The following is a 20,080-nucleotide window of genomic DNA, read 5'->3' as shown; positions in this document are numbered from 1 at the left end:
GGATGAAACCGAAGCAGACAAACTGAGCATGCTCCCTTCGAAAAAAAAAAAAAAGAAAAAGAAAGAAAGAAAGAAGGAAGGAAACCTGCAGGTATTTATATACACCAAACACCTTTCTGCTAATCAGCAGATCAGAAGCGGCATGTTGAACTTCAGCGGGGCAAAGGGCCCTTGTAAAAAGAGCCTTAACTACTGACGACTGTTTTGAAAAGCACTCAGCTGAAAAGCATTTTGGGATGACAGTCGGCCGACTGAAATAGCACCTGTGTGTGTGTGTGTGTGTGTGTGTGTGTTTGGGGGGGACGTGGCACTATCAGAGCTGGGCGGCTGGGCAACACACTTAAACGCGCCACGCTAGAGTATGCGTGGACGAAGCCGTGGTTATAAACGCTTATTATAACTAAAATCCAAGAATGGTTTGTAATAAGGCCTCTTCTGTTTTATAGAAGTTTTCGTTTGCATGGGAGAATGTCTGACCGCAACTCACACATAGGAGCGGGCAAACACACACACACACACACACACACACACACCTGTCCTTGCAGATACCATAGCTGTGTTCTCATGTCTTCTGCCTGGAAGGTCAATCGGCTGTAAAGCTGCCTCTGATTTAATACAACAGGCTGAGATCACAACAGCCGGCTTTGACCGAGAATAAGCCGACAGCGCCGTCGTCGCTGCCGTTGTTCGCTTCACTAATATGTGGAGTACCGGAGCGGATGTCTTGAAGCGTTTCGCCGCACTGGTTCTGACAACTTTTATAGAGTCTTAGTACGACACTTTGATCTTTATAGGCATTGGCCGATATTTTTAGTGTCTGATGAAACTCGTCTACCAAACCAAACTCTGTGTGATTATAACCAACCCCAGGCTAAAAGAATAAATGCACATAAAATGCATTAAAATCAATGTAAGCGATTTTGTAGTAAAAGAGTTCACAGAGCAGATGCTGCCCCTCCCTTCCCTTGCAGTGGCTCACGTGAGCAATGATGGCCGACAGCAGCCATGTTTACAGAGCTTGTAAACATTTCTTGGTTGGATTGAAACGTGTTCAGCTCGAAAAAGACAAACTAATTAGAATATATCGTTTACATGTGCACAACATCACTTAATCTGATCATGACGCATGTTTACATGCACCAGACTTTAGTCAGAATACGAGCAGCGTGGCGTCCGCAGAGTCGTCAAATCTCCCTAAGAAACCACAAGAACGTTTATTATCATCATCCATGTACCGTATATTGCATAATTATTACACAATTTCTTTCTGTCGATCCTTCTCTTATATATCCATCTTTCTGTCTCCCTGTTTATCTTTTTTGTTAGATTTCTTTAATATCTTCCACCTTTCCAGGTTTAATATACAGTATTGCTGCGTGCCAAGGGGAAGGGCATGAAGCACTTGGGTTATTCTGTGTGGTTGCACCAGGAGTAGAAGAGTTACTCTTGCCGTTACTCATTGGAGAAAAAGTGCTGCCATGATCACAAAATTGAGTGTGTTTAAAAAGCACAGCCATTCTTCCCCGCTTTGTATGTGGTCAGTCGGTCTCGCGGACTTTTTCCTGGTCCCTCTCGCGTATTTCTGTCCAGCTTTTGTCAAATATGACGCTTCAAAAGGTTGAGGCAAATCTCTCTGAGCGTTCGCCGTCAACTTGCGGGAGCGCGTGTCTGTCGGTGACACAGAGAGCTTAAAGTAGCGGAGATTTAGACTCATACATTTAGGCAGCCCCTCCCCTTTGATAATGGTAGGGGAAATGCTGGAGTAAGAGTTTATATGGACGCTGTTTGGATTAACAACCGGCATAAACCACCCGTCTCATTCAGAATACAATTTCATTCTAGTTGAGCTTAATACGATCCCAATATTCAGATTGCCGTGATCACATGACACGTTTTTTTTTTATTACGACTACTTATATCCACATAAAGCTAGTGAGCGGTATCGGGACGTTTAAAACCAATGTAACATGGTAGCTGCGTCTGGAAAAACGGCTTTAGGACCGTGGCATAACTAGACTAGATAATAAAATGCATAATGCTACAGAACGCGTTGTACATTTCAGCATCAACAACTCGTGCCAGTTAAAGTAAAATATTACTTTGTAGCTTGAACCGAGTCTACTTTATGTCATGGTGTACACTTCTAAATTGTGGGTGCTTATAATGCAGTGATAAAGTAGAATATTACATGGTAGAGAATTATGTTTACAAAATGCCTGCTGAGCAACTCTAGATGAAAGAATTTGAAACATTTCAGCCAAATATAGATTTGGCTCACTATTTGGCAAGAAACCGGTCACATTTGACTCTTTTCCGTCCTTTATTAATGCATAATAAACAGTTAATGATTTATAAAGTGACTACAAACAGCCTCTATAAAAAGGGAGCCTTATTGTAAAGTGGGATCAAATCATTTACTAATTACCCATTCATTTACAACTTTTTCAGTTACCGTGAGAAAGATGGCAGGTGCCAGATCAATCCATTATCAATTGTAATCACATCCATTAGCCTGGTCTCAGATGGCCTCATTAGCAGGTGTTATTAATGTCGCAGTTTAAATTCTCAACTCAGCCCCCTTCCACCTTTAGCCCCTCAGAGAAGAGCTAACGTGGCCAAAATAGCAGCGCCGCTTCTCCCATGTGACTATTTGTTAAGTCCAGCTCTATCAGGAGCAAAGCCAGCTCTTTAAGAGGAGGACCAGAGGATCATGGAAACATCCCAGTCGCCAGAGGCACACACACAAGCATTCGGGTCCGGATCCAGACCCATGAATGCCAGCGTGACTCGGCTTATACCCTTAAATCTAATTCTCAGAAGCGTAAAAACGATTCCTGTGATTCCGCAGACGGCAGCGACGACTGAATCTCTGAACGAAAGAGCCGGGTGCAACGTCGTTAAGTCGCAAAGTCTAAAAGACGGTGCCGCAAACGAGACGCGATAGCGCCGGGTTTAAGCATTCCCGGATCTAATTCTGGTAAATGGTTTGTCACTCTGGAGACAAGACGGATGATGGAGAGTCTGAACGATGGACGCCCTGGGGCAACAATATTTACTTAGCCTTCATTACAACTATTTGCACACACGTACGAACGGAGGTTTAACCCAAACCAAACTCTGACCTCTCCGCCGCCGGGGCTCTGTTACACAAGCCCGTTTCTTCTGGTCCTCCCGTTGCATGCCTTCCAATAATGTCAGCAACGAGCTCCTGTCAGGTTGTTTTTAAACACAAGGACACAAACTCAATTACAGCAGAATGGCTTTCAGGAGTCATCCACTGTCCTGAGACGCACAAACACCTGCTAATGGTTGTCAGATTTGCTGGCAAAAGGGGGACAAAGGTCAAAGCAATCTGCAATCCACAACAATCAGCAGCTTCCACAAGCATCACTCGTTTAAGAGGGCATAAACGCACGGATGGACTAACAACTGGGCTCAGAGTAAAACAAAAGGGGCCATTTTATGTCCTGCTTCATAGAAAAGGACACAAAGTTAAACTGTCTTTTAAGCCATTAGATAAATTATCAACGCCAGCAACTGGCAGCTGTCCTTGCAACTATTCATACACCTTAAACCTTGTGACTTTTGTTTTTAACCATGAGAGACACAAACTAGCACATGATTAGAAAGCGGATGGAAATAGATTTACATGAAACACAAACCTGAAAAACGTCCTTCATATGTTGACATGATAACACCTGGTAGAAGCACATTCTGCTGCGGTTACACCAGCAGGTCTTCTGGCTTACGACTATAGTGACCTTCTACACGTTGGTATTTTTATTTACCATGGTTCTCTTTTTAAGATAGCTCAGCTTAAGACAGATAGGTTTGATGGTGTTTTAATTCAATTCAATTCAATTTTATTTATACAGTGCCAATCCATGAAACATGTCATCTCAAGGCACTTTTCAAAGTCAATTTCAATCAGATTATAACTTTTTTGTAGAACTTGAAAAAAAAAATTCTTGATTTTCTGGATTAAGTGTAAATTGGACTAGGCCATTCTAACTTTCTTACACCGTTTGAGCTAACGCTGCATTCAATTCATCCCTGGTACTCCGAATTTCCACCCTCCGAGTTGGAGATTTCAACTGGAACGGCCCCTAAAGTTGGAATTACAAGTCGGAAAGGCGGTGCGACGGGATCATGCCAGACGTCCGCATTTATGATGCCTGCTAGCCGCAGCCACATTGAGTAAAACTTCATAATGTAGCTTGATGGGTTGAGTGGTCGTCTGGCAATCGGAAGGTTGTGGGTTCGATTCCAGCTTCCCCTTGCCACATGTCGAGGTGCCCTTGGGCAAGGCACTTAACCCCAAATTGCCTACCGTCTCGGTGTATGGGGAGTGCTGGCCTAGTGGTTAGAGCAGCGCGCTTGCACTCAGAGAAGGATGCAAGTACCCGGTTCGATCCCCAGCTCTGGGTCCTTGAGCAAGACCCTTAACCCTAGAACGCTTCCTGAGCGCGGCACATGGCAGCCCACTGCTCCCTAAGGGGATGGGTTAAAAGAGAACAAATTTTGTTGTAATGTATGTTTCAATGACAACAAAGATATTACTATATATTACTATTACTATACTTTGTTTTTAGCAACTCTCCATTATTTATGTAACGTTAAGTCAGTCATACCTTTCAGCGTTCATCAGACGGGATGTGTCAGCGGTGTTAATATGCACTAAATACCGCGTAGAAAAGTGTTATTGTCTTTGTTATCGTCTTAACAACAGTGGTCGTAGTCACTAAACAGGCAATGAAGGATCACCGCCTATTGTTGATCAGCATTTCTTGTTGAGTTGAACATCTCAACGTGGCTTAAAACACATTCAGAGACTTAGGTTGGCTGTATTTGGAGGTTTAATAATGGCTTTTGTGTGAGCGTCCATGTTTTTTTTCCTACTGCCTCTAATGCCATTTCTTTCTCAACTCCCCTGTATTTGATGTTTTCATCTAGTTTGATTGTTGTGTTTTAGTTTGCACAGTGACCTTGAGTGTTATGAAAAGTCCTTGTAATTAAAACGGTGGATGGATGGATGATATCATTTAGGTTTATCAACTCTGACCATACTGATGAAAAGATCCTGCCACCACATTTGACTGGGGTAACGCCGTATTCAGCATCATGTAGGCCAGGAAAGTAACATTTTGGGCTAGTCTGACCAGAGCATCCCTTCCCAAGAAGGAGTTCCTTTGGCTTTCTTTCCAAAAGGTCAGGTTTATGAGCTAAATTACAAATTATTGTGCTGTTTACTAATCAGGTGACAACTAATTAAGCTGTAATGGATTTTATTTGGGGGTATCAGGATTAACACAAATACACTGCACTTTTTTTTTTGTTTTTTTTTGCCATTTCTGTCGTAATTACTGAAAACCATGCGTCGTTTACCAATCATGCACTAGCTTGTGTTTGTTAGTCACATAAAATACCAAGAAAACACAGGGAAGCATGAATGCAAATGAAAGATCAGAGAGTAAAACCATCCAGTGTTAATAGTGGTCTAATAACCAGCAGTAAGTGGACAATAAAAGTCTGCCTCCTGGGATAAATACTTCTATCAGCCAGTCATAACCGCATGTGTGGCAGATATCTGTGTTACAAATATCTGCTCCTCTCTGCACTCGACTGTTCTCTGGCCGACATACAAAAGAACCCGAAATATCACAGAGGGGTTGAGGGGGACATCAATCTTTAGAGGAGCCTCAGCCGTGTAATCCTAAACCTTCACCTTCCTCTTAATACCTATCAAGTCCCCCCTTTTAATACCCACACATTCCAGGACAGAGCAGGCCCACAACAAATGGTCCTCCGACAAAGGGCAGAGTTCGGCCGGTAGCGCACGCACGGGGCACATGTGTTTGTCTGCGCACATTTCCACAGACCGACTCCGAGGAGGGGAAGCGAGCTAATTTAAGGGGGTTCGGTCAAAAGCCTGTCCGCTCTCTCTCTCTCTCTATCTAAGCCTCCATGCGTAAGGCAAACCGGGGCCCAGAAACCGGCCGCGGCTCTCTGACCAGCAGCGCCCGAGGCCTCGGTTTAAAACGAGAGTGAGAGAAAGATGAGAGCCCGGCCAATCAATAAATACACAGAACACATGCACATTCGCCAGGGACACCCGTCCTAACAGATGAGAGCGCCGGGGAGGGGGAGTGGGGGGGGAGGGAGGGATTTACATTGCAGACAAAGTGGTGATCAGTGTACATGGTACAATTATAAAAATAAAAAGCCTCCTAAATCACGAGATGAAAGTGGAGTGCAAATGTGATGATTAAAAAGGGGGCAGGAGTGCAAATGGCAATGCCCACAAATACACTAGAAACGCAGCTATAAATGCCAGCTGGCTCTTCTGGCTCGCTGCAGATGGAAACTACCACTAACTAACTCTAGGGCACCGCAGAGACGCAGGAAAACTTCACTGTTAGCAGCTCGACTCTGCGGCAGAGGGGGCGCCGAACCTGAGCCGCTTTCCTTTTTTTCCACCAAAACGAAGCGCTACGTGGCGACGTCCTCAGACGGAGAAGAAAAAAGTGGGAGTCCCTGTCCCCTGCAGTATAAATAGAGCAGCTCCCAGAATCATAGATACAAAGTAAACAAAACACCAAGACTGGGTGAAGCAGGATCTCCCGCTACATCAGCAAACTGCGGCACAAGCTCTGGACCCACAGAGGGTCTTAGATGTTACTGATGACCTTTTGATGCGTCACATCACTCCTCGCTGTATGGGATGCACTAATGCAGTAAACCCCCCCTAGACCACAGTCCACTTATATTTACTGTCCCCTCAGCACATTAGGTAACCTAAGGAAACATCAGACGTAACCCCCGACCAAAAGAGACTTAATATACAGTGTCTAGGAAAAGTATTAACACCCCATGAACTTTTGACATTTGCTCCTATTAAATCCTGAGATTTTTATGGAATATACTAAGTTAACTTGGTGTATAATAGTGAAGTGGAAGGATATTAACACGTTTTTCTCTAAATGTTTTGTTTGAATATGAAGCTGCAAAGTGTGGCATACATACGTATCCAATCACCTCTATTCTGGTACCCCTAAATAAAATCAGGAATCAGCAGTAGAGTCAACCTGTGTGTATAAATCCAGCTGTTCTGAGAGGACCTCAGATGTTTTTAAAAGAGAACATCAAGGTTTTAATATTAAAAAAATTATGCTTTTGATTAAGTTTTGAGCATCTCAGGGAACTTTCTTCGAACCATGCACCTCACATGTCTGGCTTTGAGCCTAATCTGATCAAATTGACAAATGAAATGGTGAAACACAGTGGTGCCTTCATCGTGCTTCGGGGACGCTTTTCTCCAGCAGGGACAGGGAAGCGGGAGAGAGAGAGATGGGAAGATGGATGGAGTTAAAGCAGCACAGCACAAGCTTTGACCCAAGTATTAGCTTAATTTGAGACATGTAAAATGATTTTCAGGTAAATATACAACACTCTGTACATGTGGATGCTCCATGCAGGCTACCCTTCACAAAAACTCGTCTATGTAACTTGAGAGGGTCGGATCCGTCGCATGGCCCATTCTAGGTCGTAACAACGAAACAAAACAGACCTCACACCTACCTGATCAGACATATTTTTGGTTCTCTGATGTAGGATTTAATCTAAAGGGGTAAATGTGGCCTTGTCTATGCAAGTAACTCCATGACTTCTCAATCTGCTGGTCCAAAGCAGTCTGCTATCAGATTCCAAAACACGGAGGGAGACTGTTTAATTTTGCGACAGTGCAGCGTTTCCATTGGCCTTTATTTACGCTAAACCTGGAGGTTAAGAGTCTAGCGCCCCTAGTGGCTAAAAGTCTAAAGTGCTGCTTTAAAATACCAGTTGGAGGCTGTAAAAGACTTAAACCGTGGAGGTTCATCTTCCATCAGGACAACAAGCCTAAACCTCCAGAGATAAAACAGAGCAATTTAGATCAAAGGATACTCAAGTGTTAGAACGGCCCATTCAAAGTTCAGAACGTAATCAAATCAATGATCTGTGGCAAAACCTGAAACCTGCTCTTAACCAGAGTCTCTGCTGGAGCTCAGTCACAATAATCTGTCTCCAGTTATGCAAATAAGGAAAGACAAACCCATAAAAAAGTTAGACCCATTTGAGGCTGAATGCAAAGGCATTATTATAATATTTATAAAGCGCTTTACAAACCAAAAGGCAACCTACAGCTCTGTAGAGGTGAAGAAAAATAAAATAGAAAACAAACATAAAATAATAGAAAGCAATCAAATCAGTGAATGTTGCGCTTTTCAGCGCTTTAGTTGGGAACATTTCTGCAACCCTTAAACCCAGTTCGACAATTGTGTGTAACTTTGTGTTGATCTATCACTAGAAATGCCAATAAAAATAAATTTATTTTGTGGTTGTAACATGACAAGATGAGGAAAATATTGTCACAGCGCTCAGTAAATGTGGCCAAATAAGGCTTAGAATTAGCTGAAATTAACTGTGCAGGGCACCAAAAGACAAATCCTGTTCTCCCACCACATCTAAACCTCTACATTAAACTCTTTATATTATTTTTCCAAAAACATATAAGGACATTTTATAATTAAATCGCTATTCAGCCTCTAACATTTGATCACAACAAAGAATCGGCTCGTTTGTGGTTGGGCTCCATGCAGGACCGTCCAGATCCAACCCACGACTGCAGCAGAGGCCTAATGACGTCTCCTACAACCACATGCTAACTTCTCAAGACTCTCTCTCATCAACTAAATCTACATCAAACATGTATTGAGAGCGGATTTGTTTCTTCTAATGAGCCACAAAACAGCATTTCAAAAATTAGAACAGCACTAGAAAGCATCTTCATTACAGGATGCTGAAACCAGCCAGTGGTTTACCGTTACTGTGTTTAGAAATAATAGTTAATGTATTTCTACTAAACAACTTTAGATTGGTTAGGACTGATAAAAATATGATTAAAGAGGTCCAGGCCACATTTCCATTCAGTGGAGAGGGGAAATAAAAGTCTACCTTTGGTCAAAGACTGTTGATGCAAGCAGAGCAGGCAGGAGGCTGAACGTAATTAAGCGCTCCACCTCTGGCTGGTGACAGACAGAGGCTGCAAAAGAGTGCAGGGAGAGAAACTCCCACCTGCACCGGCAAATCAAACACACAATTTTAACAATGTAGCTCTGTCAGATGAGCATCAGGCATGACTGGAGGCACAAATGGGACTGACAAAATAACAAACACGCACGGCGAGTTTGTGTCCTGCCCTCTATCAGGCGACACAATGAGTGTGTAAGGGGATCTTAATGAAGGAGTCCCCCGAGGCAAAGCCCGATGCCTCCGCTGAGGACTTGTACTGTTAGAGCTCATTAAAGGAACATGAGTGCCGCCACTGACATGATGGCACTGTGTGTGTGTGTGTGTGTGTGTGTGTGTGTGTGTGTGTGTGTGTGTGTGTGTGTGTGTGTGTGTGTGTGTGTGTGTGTGCTGTTACAAGGCCAGCTTTAGCCGTCTGTGTCATGCAGAACACATGCTGCTCTGGGCAAATGTATTGGACGAGCACGTTTTTAACCCCTTAAACGGACAGCCTGTACATTCCTTTGTGTGTCTGCTGCATTTTTACCCTTTTATATCACATATGAAAAACACAGATACAAAAAAAAAAAAACATGTAACCTGGCTGGATGGAAGTGGAGAAATCGTCACATTTAAAAAAAAACAGAGAAGAGCCGAAGGTCAGGAAGGAAAACAAAAGGCATTCCTACGGGAAAATAAGAGCAAGTGTGAGGAAGGATAAGCCGCACATAAAAGTTTGGAAACCAAAGGAGCGTTGTTTTAAAAAAGGGGTGAAGATGTGGACTATAGCCTAACAGTGCCATCTGGTGGATGAAGAGCGTAGTGCTGCTAGGTACTGAAGACAAGAAAGCGGCTTCCACTCCCCTTAAAAGTCCCAGAAAGAAAGAAAAAAAGAAAAAAAGAAAGAAAGAAAGAAAGAAAGAAAAAAAGAAAAAAAGAAAGAAAGAAAGAAAGAAAGAGAAAAAAGAAAGAAAGAACGAACCAATTTTCCATTTGGGGCATCAAGATTACAGAAAACAAATCGCTGACATCATCGTTGCATATTACATTGATGATTTTGTTAATTTAACCTCCATTTTCACTGGTGTGTTCCATCTTTCCTGTCACATAAATGTCCCCGAGCTTTTTAATCATCTAAATCCTATATTAGTTGTGAAAATCCATCATTCTTTGGCCAAAAATGTTGGATCACTGGGTTTAATGCATGCCACCTGAAATCCTATTGCCTTCCCAATAATGCATCTAAGCCACATTATGTAAGTGCGGTATTGCACATGTTAATATCGCTATGATGATCTATTCATTCGACTATTAATGTGCAGCGTGGGAATTGTGTGTTTCTTTGATCAGCACAAGCTGCTTACCTCTCTTCCCTTGAGGGTGACCAGAGCGGCGAGCGGCTTTGCGTAGAAGCGGCTGAAGCTGAATCCCAGACAGCCGTACATACTGTTAGCCGTCAGCTTCAAGGCCTTCTGACGAATGTCATACTGAGGGGAAGAGAAGCAGAAAATACCACTGAAACCCTGCATTACCTTGTATTTTAAGCATTGAGAAAGACCTAGAGAAAAACCTTTATTAATGAACATTGACTGTGTTTCCAGCAACAAAGTTTCCTTTTATGACATCAGGGTTCATGTCACAATGTTAAAAATCTTAAAACCAGGTGAACTTTTTTTTTACCATTTGTCACGATACAAACAAACTTTAATGCATCACAAAGCGCCACACAGTTTGAAGTAAAAAGAGAAACAATTTATACTTTTCAATATTTTTTATTTAGTTGTATTAGTTAAGGGGGGTTAAAAAATATTTCCCACCATTTTTAGATTTTATCTGTCAGAAATTATGAAAATGGCAATTTTTTTTCTTCCCCTTTCATATAATCCACTACTTTAGGCTGGTTTATCATAAAATCCAAAATAAATAAATAAAAGTTTGTGGTTGTAATGTGACAAAACGTGGGGAAAAAGCTTCCAAAGAGTGAGTCCTTCAGAGCAGCGACCTGTGGCTCCAGAGCCACCATTGGTTCTTTGGACTCTCCACAATGGCTCTTTATAACTTTGACTAAGCATAATAAAATGCAGGATTTAACAGGGTTTCAGTTTCCATCACAGAGTGAAACCTAAAGTATCAGTAAATTGTTTTTCTTGTCATTAGATTAGAAACCATAGACATTACATAAGCAGACGCCTCATGGACTGGTGCTGCCTACTGGAGCTGACGTTTCAACGCGGCCACCATCTTGGATGGGTCTCTCACGCGCCCCCAGTGCATTTATTTGTATTGAGGAAGCTGCTTGTCCAACTAATATAAATCGTAACTCCCCAAAGTTTTACCCGATTTTCACACGGCTTGGGTTTTTACAGATGGCAGAGATGTTGTGATGATACAGGACGCTGTCACACATAAACGGGTTTTCATGTTGAAATACGTTGTTTTATGCTCTTTAACAGACATATGGCATATTGATGTGTAATTAAATACGTGATTTCATAGAAAAATTTAGTTTTATGCTATTTAACAAAAAGACAAGGTATGGCATATTAATAAATATGTAAATAAATACGTGCTAAAATACTTTAATACTCTTAAACAAAGACATGTGGTATAGTAATTGTATATATAAATACATTTTATATTTTTATAAAGAAACTTGATTGTTAATTTATATCTATTTCACTCTCTCACATGTACAATACTGAGCCTTCTCTACACACCAGTAATAATTTCTTCATATTCTTGCGTGCTGTTCATGCGCAGAAGCATTCAGTTTTTTAAAAGGTCTGGGAAGGTTTTCTTTTAAATTTCCAGGTACTTCCAGTGTTTTACACTCAACCTGATAGCTTAAGACCAGCTCTAACTTCAGGGTACTTAATTTGGCAACGTGATTCAATTCAATTCAATTCATAAAGCGCCAATTCATGAAGCATGTCATCTGAAGGCACTTTACAAAGTCAAATTCAATCAGATTATACAGATTGGTCAAAGATGTCCTATATAAGAGAACCAGTTGATTGCATCAAAGTCCCGACAAGCAGCATTCTAAGTTGGTGAAATGTAACGGTAACAGATTAATAAGCATGAAGTTATGGTCCCTAACTTCATTTCTGCACTGTTCTTATAAAGTAAAAACTCATCTCCAGAATCCCAAAATGGTGATCTGCACCCTGTGCTCTACTTTCAGTGGTTATCCCCGGTTATTGCAGCCGTACACTGCAGAAAATACGGTTAAAGTTGCTTCCTCTGCCTTTACTCCCATCGGCTCCTATGCTACCCTAGAGTAGGAGAGACCCATCCAATATGGCGGCGACACAGCATGCGCTCCAGCACGTAATGAGGCATCTACATATATAATGTCTGTTAGAAACTATCTGCTTTTGTTGCATCATTTCCTGCAAATATTAACACCCCACTGAAGATGTTTTCATCCTCTTTGTGCATCTCACGTTTTTTTTTTTTATTTTAAACCCTAAAAATAGTTAAAGACTCAAAGTTTTTTATTAAAAAAGTTGTTTTTTCAGGGAACTCGTGTGGCTCTGAAGGAGCTTTCTAGCCAGATTAAGGGTAAAAACGCCTCTTTGGATTGTAAAGGTCGCTGACCCCTGCTTTAGCGACTCACTAGAGAGGAAAACATTTCCAAAAACAGAGGAGGAGGATAATTCAAACCCTCACATTTAGAAGAAAGTATTTATTTCAAGGTATCTGATTAATTAATTTAAAAACACATCTTTTCCAGTCCGTTACTTTGTTTCCCGATGCCCTGTTTTGCCGCATATTATTGATTAATTACTACACAGAAAATCAAGAAGCACTAATCAAAAGCTTCTATTTAACAGGTTTAGTAGAAAAGCAGCTCTGAGCTGTGTGTCTCTGGCTGAGGTGAATGTGGACACGTCGCTGGAGAGGGACAAACCTGCAAGTAGAGATCCGGGTTGATGTCCTGCTGCTTCATGAGCTGCTTAACCTGTTTCCGCCGCTCCACTAGCTTTCTGATTTCTTTGGGCAGGATTCCCATTTCCAGGTCGGGATCTGGAATCTCGGGAATCTCCTCGGGCTCGTCGTCCTGTTATGAGGCAACGCGTTTACAGAGCTGGAACTTCTCTGAGCTAAGCAGACGGAAATGGGCCTGGACATCGGTGCAATAAACTCACGTCCGTCTTCCTGCGGGAGCTCTGAGCCTGCCTCTGCACGGTGGTGAAGCAAATGTTGAACTCTTGGATGATCGAGGGATACAAGCTGTTGAAGTCGAGCAGCAGCACAAACTTATCGTAGAAACCTGAGCGAAGGAAAGAGGTGGGTTAGAAAACGGGCCCAATGCGAGGACAACCATCGTTTCTGCACTGCAAAAACGGATCTAAAAATAAGTAAAATGTTCTTAAAGTTAGTGTATTTGTCCTTGATTTAAGCAGGTAAATAAGATTATCTGCCAATGGAATGAGTATTTTGACCCATAAAATAAGATAATTAGACATCTTGCACTTGAAATAAGATGATGGAGATGAGTTGTTCCTATTTTAAGTGCAGAAATCTTATTCCCTTGGCAAATCATCTTATTTACCTGCTCAAATCAAGGACAAATTCACTAATTTTAAGAACATTTTACTTATTTTAAGTTCCGTTTTTGCAGTGTGGGGGACGGGAAGACTTACCGACTTTAGGATCCAGCACCAGACCTCCAGCGTAGGCTGCCTTCTTCCTTCTCTTACCCTTCCCGCCATCAACATCCTCCTCTCCCTCAGCCTGGATCAAAGGGGAACAGAAAAATGTAAAAACAAAACAAAGGAACAAGAAGAGGAAAGCAACTTTTGGTGCGTTTATGTGAAAACTCACAGCCTCCAGCTGGGCCTTTCTGAAGGACGGCTTGTCGGGGACGATGTAGTTTTTGTCATGGAAGGCATGTAGCAACAGGAACTCGTTCCTCTCAGAGCGACCGCCCATGAGCGTACGAGACTGCAGAGAGGCAGCAGAAAGAAACTCAGCATCAGCACCAGTAAATATAGTTTTTTTCCCTCTTAACCAAAAACACTAAACCTGTACGCTCAACTGGACGTCTTTCTCAACCCATTAAATTCAATTACTGAGTAAATTCATATTTTATTTAGAAATTGACTAAAGGAGGGGTTTTCAATAGGTGAGGCGCGCCTCCCCTGGAGGGCGCCAAAGAGTCACAGGCGAGGCGCGAGAAGACAGAGAAGAAGACAGCACTGCCGCTCAACTCTGAAACTATGTAGCGATATTCGTGCCTTCTGTTTGAGCGCGCAGGAACCAATCCAAGCGCGCAGTGAGACAACTCTCAACGCTGAAAACCAGTCTGGCACGCCCTCATCTCTGCTCGCGTGCTACTTTGCTCGTGCGCACCTGCTCATTCCACGCTCAACACCAGCTGTGCGCTCGCTCGGCTGTTTCAGCCAATCATAGACAGTTTTTTTTTCATCCAAACAGAGTATGGCTTGCAAATACTGCATTCAGATGAATTAAATCAAAATGCTGCAGCCTTTGGCAGAAATTACCAAACATCACCGTGGGATTGAAGAAAAACAAATAAAAAGTATAATATTTTAGCCTAAAATATTTAGGCTAAAGTATTTAGACTAAAGTATTAGAGTTACTAAGTGAGGTGTGAAAAATGTTTTTGTCTCTTTTATTTCCAGCTTCTGGGAGGTGATGCAAAAGTTTATTCTGTTCATAATCATCATGAATGTCATCATTATTTAAAGAGCACTTTAACACAAGGTAAAACAAAGTGCCAAACATCAGAAATACATCAGATAAGAGATAACTAATAAAATGCTTGTTTGTTAAAAGCCTAAAAAGTAAATTGAAATATAGAATATGTTGACGTCTGTTAAATTCAGGTTATCTTTTTTATTATTATTTCAGTTAATGTCTCCTGTTGACGTGAGTTCAGTTTGACATTGGCATCTGTTTAGTTCAGTTTGTCTGCTGTTGAAAACAATCGTTTATGAATTTGCTCTAATGACAGTTCAATTTTAAAACTGAGCCCATTGTCCGTGATGTTTCAGTAAAAGTATTTTATGATATTTTATGAATAGGCCTTTTTTATGAATGTACTTTGTTAAAAGAAATACAATAAAAAATGTTTTTGAAACACAGCATTCTAGGAACACAAAAGAAAGATGCATTTACTGCAAGGACCTGTGTGGGGTAGGTTTGTGGTTAGGGGGGGGGGCGTGGTTATCTTTAACCTATTCCAAGGGGAGGCTCACATTAAATGAATTTGAAAACCCCTGGACTAAATTACAAACTAAACAAAATAATAAAGCTGCTGAAGAAGAAATAAAACTATATTATTCATCATAATGAATTAAATGGAGAGCAACAGATGGACAGAAGGGGCTTGCTTTGTAGCTGAAGTGGAGGGTTTAGTGAAGGCATGAAGCCGCGTGCGTCGCTGACACTTACCAGGACGTTTCCTGCGATGCTGGTGATCTGCAGGGCGAGGGGCAGAACATTGAGCTCACACATGATCTGGAGGATCAGCTTAGCGTCTGTCCACGTCAGCTCCAACAGGTAGAGCAGGTGAGGAGAGTCGCTGTGACAGAAACAACCACCGGAACATTTTACTAAACAGTTAACAACAGGCCTCCAAATGCACCTTTTCTTCTATATTTGGTTATAATTTTAGTGGGAAGAGCTTTGAAAGTCACCTGTAGAGGTTCCTGATGTCCTCCTGAGGAACCGTGACCCGCTCCACCTTCAGCACCTGAGCAGCGAGCTCCGTCAGGTGATAACTTTTACAACGAATCAGCTCTTTGGCTGAGATCTCCACGTCGCACACCAGACGGCCGCATGTGGCGCTCTTCTCTGCGAAAGCTCCACGGCCCTGCAAACGGCAGAAATGCGACATAATGACAACTAAAAATAGAGCATTTAGAATATAGAAGCCACAGAAACCAGATTTCTGCTCCGGATTACCCCTAATTTGGGCATATTGGCCCTCCTGAGGCGCCCGATCTTGGACCAGTGGGGGACTTTGCACACTTGGATCCTCTGCAGGAGAACTTCCAGATCAAAACCAAAGATATCATGACCCTGCAGGGATACAAATTTTATCAACAAAATTAGACTTTTTTTTCCCCGTTTTCTGGATAAAACATTTTTATTATAGTCATATTTAATAAATTGAATATTATTGAGAAGTTAATAAGTCAGTTTACTAATGCAAACAGATTGATGAGGTTTTAAAGCCTTTATTTCTGTTAATTAGGATTTTATTTCCACCTCCAGCTAATAAAAACAAAGCATTTAACATTATAATGTAACAGATATACAAAAGCTAATTTTCACGGAAAAATGGGGACTTAATGAAAAGTATGTTTAATACCTGCTTAAAGGTTGTTGTTGTTTTCCAAAAGGTACTTTCAGTCTGACAAAAGGCCTCTTAGAAATGCATATTGTAATTTATTGAATATGAATGTAGTCCAAAGAAAAAAAATAGTCCAAAGATATTTATGCTTCACAAAAAAAAATTACTAGAAATCCAGTAAAATTCTCCACTTTGCTATTGAACAGATTAATCTGTACAGTTAAAACCTAACTACAAATAATTACTGAATATCTTCTTTGCTCTATTATAAGACTAAACTCTAACTGATGCTAAAAGGAGACAACTGAGCCTCATTCCTCACCCAAGAGCGCAATGCAAAAATGGAACTAGAAATAAGTAAAATGTTCTTAAAATTAGTGTATTTGCCCTTGATTTGAGCAGGTAAATAAGATGATTTGCCAATGGAATAAGACTTTTTGCACTTAAAATAGGAACAATTCATCTCAATCATCTTATTTCACATGCAGGATGTCTAATTATCTTATTTTAGGGGTCGAAATATTCATTCCATTGGCAGATAATATTATTTACCTATTCAAATCAAGGATAAATACACTAACTTTAAGGACTTTACTTATTTTTAGATCAGTTTTTGCAGTGTGTTGCTCAGGTATGGTGCATTCACTGATCAGGAAAAAAAGATCGCACTTTCAGTTTCCAACCAGCCGGCTGGCCGAGCTTGAAATCCTCCATTTTTAGTCACCTCAGAGAAGCTCTAGCTGTGATTTACGACAGTCACTCACCACCAAGACATCCGGGTCGATCTTGTGCATCTTGGCCAGGAAGAAGCCCAGCAGGGTGCGCTCTGACGTGGCCATCTCCACCTTCCCGTTCTGACGAAGACGGCGGGTTAGTCTACCATTTAAATTTATGCAGCGAAATGTATCTATGCTAATATGAATTAAACAGCTGAGCTTCATGTTGCAACCATTTTAGGGGAAATTATTTGCAACAGTGCAACAGAGAAACACGCCCTGGGTTTAATTATCAGCGTGTTAAAAATGACTTATTTTTGTTTTGTGTTTTTCATATTGCCAACTCAATTAGGTGTGCTTTTGGCTTTCCTTTAAAAACAGGATTATACACAGTTTAAAAAAAAAAACATCTCAACTTTTTCTGAATGTGTGAAATGTTTGTTTGTTGTTGGGTTTGTTGTAAAGAAGAAAGTTCATCAGGAATTTGAATAAAGTAAAAAAAAAAAGACAGAAACATGCTTGTTTCTACACGAGCAAACTGCACAAAAGAAAAACAATCTGAGGTTCATCTCCACACGACCGCTCACCTTCTTCCTTACAGCCTCTCTGAAGTCGTAGGGAAAGATGCAGTCGGACGGTTTGCTGATCACTGAGGACAAAAATCACCACAATCAGTTTGCTGAAAATCTCTAAGCTTTCCTTTAAGTCGACGACTGATTTCCAGACAGCTGAGGCTCGATGGGAAGAGGAGACGCCTTGCGTTGGGATCCCAGCTTCTTCCCGCCACATGCTGATGTGACCTTGGGCAAGGCACTTAACGCCAAGTTGCTGACCAACGTGTGTAGCAGTGGGCGAATGTGAATAGTTGTCGGTTTGACTTAACCTGACGAGTCAGATGAATTTCATTCTGCTTAGCTCCGCCTAGCTTCACTCGCATCGATCTGGGACCTCTCCCATAGAGAGTGATTTCTCCAACCAATTTTATTGTCTAGCCAATCAGAACGCAGGGCTGGAGTTTCACAGATGTGACGTAGTGGAGAAGCGACTGTGACGTGAGACTGTTTTGATTTAGACAACAATGGCGGCTCACATTGAGGAAGCAAGCGGTAACATTGATGCTGCTATTTCTTCCATGTTGTCCAATCTACCTAATGTATTATTAAAAGAACATCAGAGAACGACTCTGAAGGCTTTAGTTGGTGGAAACAATGTTTTCGCCCTTCTCCCGACCGGATTTGGCAAGTTTTGTTTTCCGGGGTGCGCCCGTGGAGGAGCGGTTAGCGTGAACCATATAAGGAGGCCTTTAGTCCTCAACGCGGTAGGCCCGGGATCGACTCCAACCAGCGGCGCTTTGCCGCCTGTCTTCCCCCCTCTTCCTGTCAGCTCACTGTCAATAAAACGCGTGCCACTAGAGCCGCAAACACAAAAAAACAAGAAAAAAAAAAGTTTTGTTTTTTCCTGCGTCGCGGGTTGGCTTCAGTATGAGTGGTTGAAATAGCACGTAGTTAAAGATGACAGACAAGTGGCTTATCCAATCATATGCAAGGATTTTTTTATAAGGCCCAGCCTTCAAAAAAGGCAATTCCTATGGATCAGTCCCAGATGTATGAGTGGAGCTAGGCAGAGCGACATCCATCTGGCTACGGTCAGGTTAGGTTTGACTAGGAAAGCTCTAAATCTTTTCAGACCGTTAACCAGGTGATTTGCAACAAAATACACATTTTTCTCTCCCCGGAAAAAAAAAAAGCTGGACGTCGATAACTCACCGCAGAAATGAGTCTGATAGGGAGGCCGAGGAGGAGCTTTATCCATGTGGAAGCGGTAGTGGACAAGCGCGACGAGGGACACAATCTGCACATAAATAAACGCTGCGTTAAAAAAAAAAAGCCTGAATGGTCCTTTAGTAATTAAGCATCGAGCCCTGCAGTCTATCACCAGATAGCAGAAATTAAAATACAGAAAATAGAAATGTTTCCAAAGTTATTTTAGATATTTAAAAAAACTGAACACAGAGATTTTAACATGTAACCTCGTTGTGATGCGTCTTGGGGTTCTGCACCGTCTTGAGGCTGATGGACATGACGGTTATGGGAGGAGGAGGCAGGTCTTTGATCACAGACACCAGCTCGCCTCTCGCAGCGAGAGCCTCCACTTTGCACCAGCTGACCGGCTGGCTCATCAGCTCTGGCAGAGGCGAGGCGACAAAGAGAGGTTAGCGCTGCAGAGCAAACGCCCAGGAGGGGAGAACTGTTTAGAGAAGCGGACTAAAAGCAGAAAAACTGATAAAGTTTTCTTACGTGGGGTCTTGATGTCCAACCAGCAGGGGCCTTTGATCTTCCTGCTGAGGAGGAAGTGCTCCAAGCTGGAGGCGTTTGTCCCAAAAACGTGGGAAAACGTCGTGCCTTTGAGGTCCGACGGCAACGCGGGGAACTCTGCCTGCAGAGGTGAAAATGGAGCAAAGACGCTGATGAGTCTGCAGGGCTGGACGTCAGACTTGTGCTGCTGCTGCGTCTGCTTACCGAGTATCTGACTTCCAAGTAGTCGCACTGAGTGGGCACGTCGGGGATCTCGAAGGCGTAGTTCTTCTCCACTTTCTGCAGAAAGAGAGAGAAAGAGAGAGACGAGTCCAGCAGAGACAGGCATGGACGTCTGTTTTCTAACAACCGTCCTGTAACCAGTACGCCACTCACCTTAGATTTGAACTTCATGATCTTAAACTTTTCAGAGAGCTCGTTGAACTCCTGGTAAACGTCCATCATCCCCACGGGGGCGTCCGACACCTCTCCGGTCCTCGGGTTGGTTTTCTGTGGGCCGCAGCAGAAAGACTTCAGTTTGCACGCAGTAACGCGTCGCTTACATGTGCGTACGGTACCTACAAATTCACGAGGCAGGAGGTACATGGTTCTTTCGATGTTCCTCACGGTGACGCAGCAGCTGACGTGAGACTGCGCCGCCTCGATCCACACTTTCCCGAACAGATACACCACGCCTG

General features: G+C 42.3%; 1 protein-coding gene across 1 annotated transcript in view; it reads right to left on the bottom strand.

Moving 5' to 3' along the window:
- pola1 (polymerase (DNA directed), alpha 1) overlaps positions 1–20,080 on the bottom strand; it is a 98,590-nt gene that overhangs the window by 60,538 nt on the left and 17,972 nt on the right. The window contains exons 11-26 of the mRNA XM_012863010.3: positions 19,965–20,077; positions 19,779–19,892; positions 19,608–19,682; positions 19,386–19,524; positions 19,118–19,272; positions 18,855–18,939; positions 17,676–17,737; positions 17,137–17,226; positions 15,982–16,098; positions 15,714–15,889; positions 15,469–15,598; positions 13,876–13,995; positions 13,695–13,785; positions 13,197–13,321; positions 12,959–13,108; positions 10,410–10,532 (exon numbers count right to left, since the gene is read on the bottom strand). Coding sequence (XP_012718464.2) covers positions 10,410–10,532; positions 12,959–13,108; positions 13,197–13,321; positions 13,695–13,785; positions 13,876–13,995; positions 15,469–15,598; positions 15,714–15,889; positions 15,982–16,098; positions 17,137–17,226; positions 17,676–17,737; positions 18,855–18,939; positions 19,118–19,272; positions 19,386–19,524; positions 19,608–19,682; positions 19,779–19,892; positions 19,965–20,077 — 1,865 coding nt within the window. The remainder of the gene's footprint in view (positions 1–10,409; positions 10,533–12,958; positions 13,109–13,196; positions 13,322–13,694; positions 13,786–13,875; positions 13,996–15,468; positions 15,599–15,713; positions 15,890–15,981; positions 16,099–17,136; positions 17,227–17,675; positions 17,738–18,854; positions 18,940–19,117; positions 19,273–19,385; positions 19,525–19,607; positions 19,683–19,778; positions 19,893–19,964; positions 20,078–20,080) is intronic.

Source organism: Fundulus heteroclitus, chromosome 21 (genome assembly GCF_011125445.2).
Source record: "Fundulus heteroclitus isolate FHET01 chromosome 21, MU-UCD_Fhet_4.1, whole genome shotgun sequence".
In the NCBI taxonomy this organism is placed as follows: Eukaryota; Metazoa; Chordata; class Actinopteri; order Cyprinodontiformes; family Fundulidae; genus Fundulus; species Fundulus heteroclitus.
This window is presented reverse-complemented; position numbering and strand designations above follow the sequence as displayed.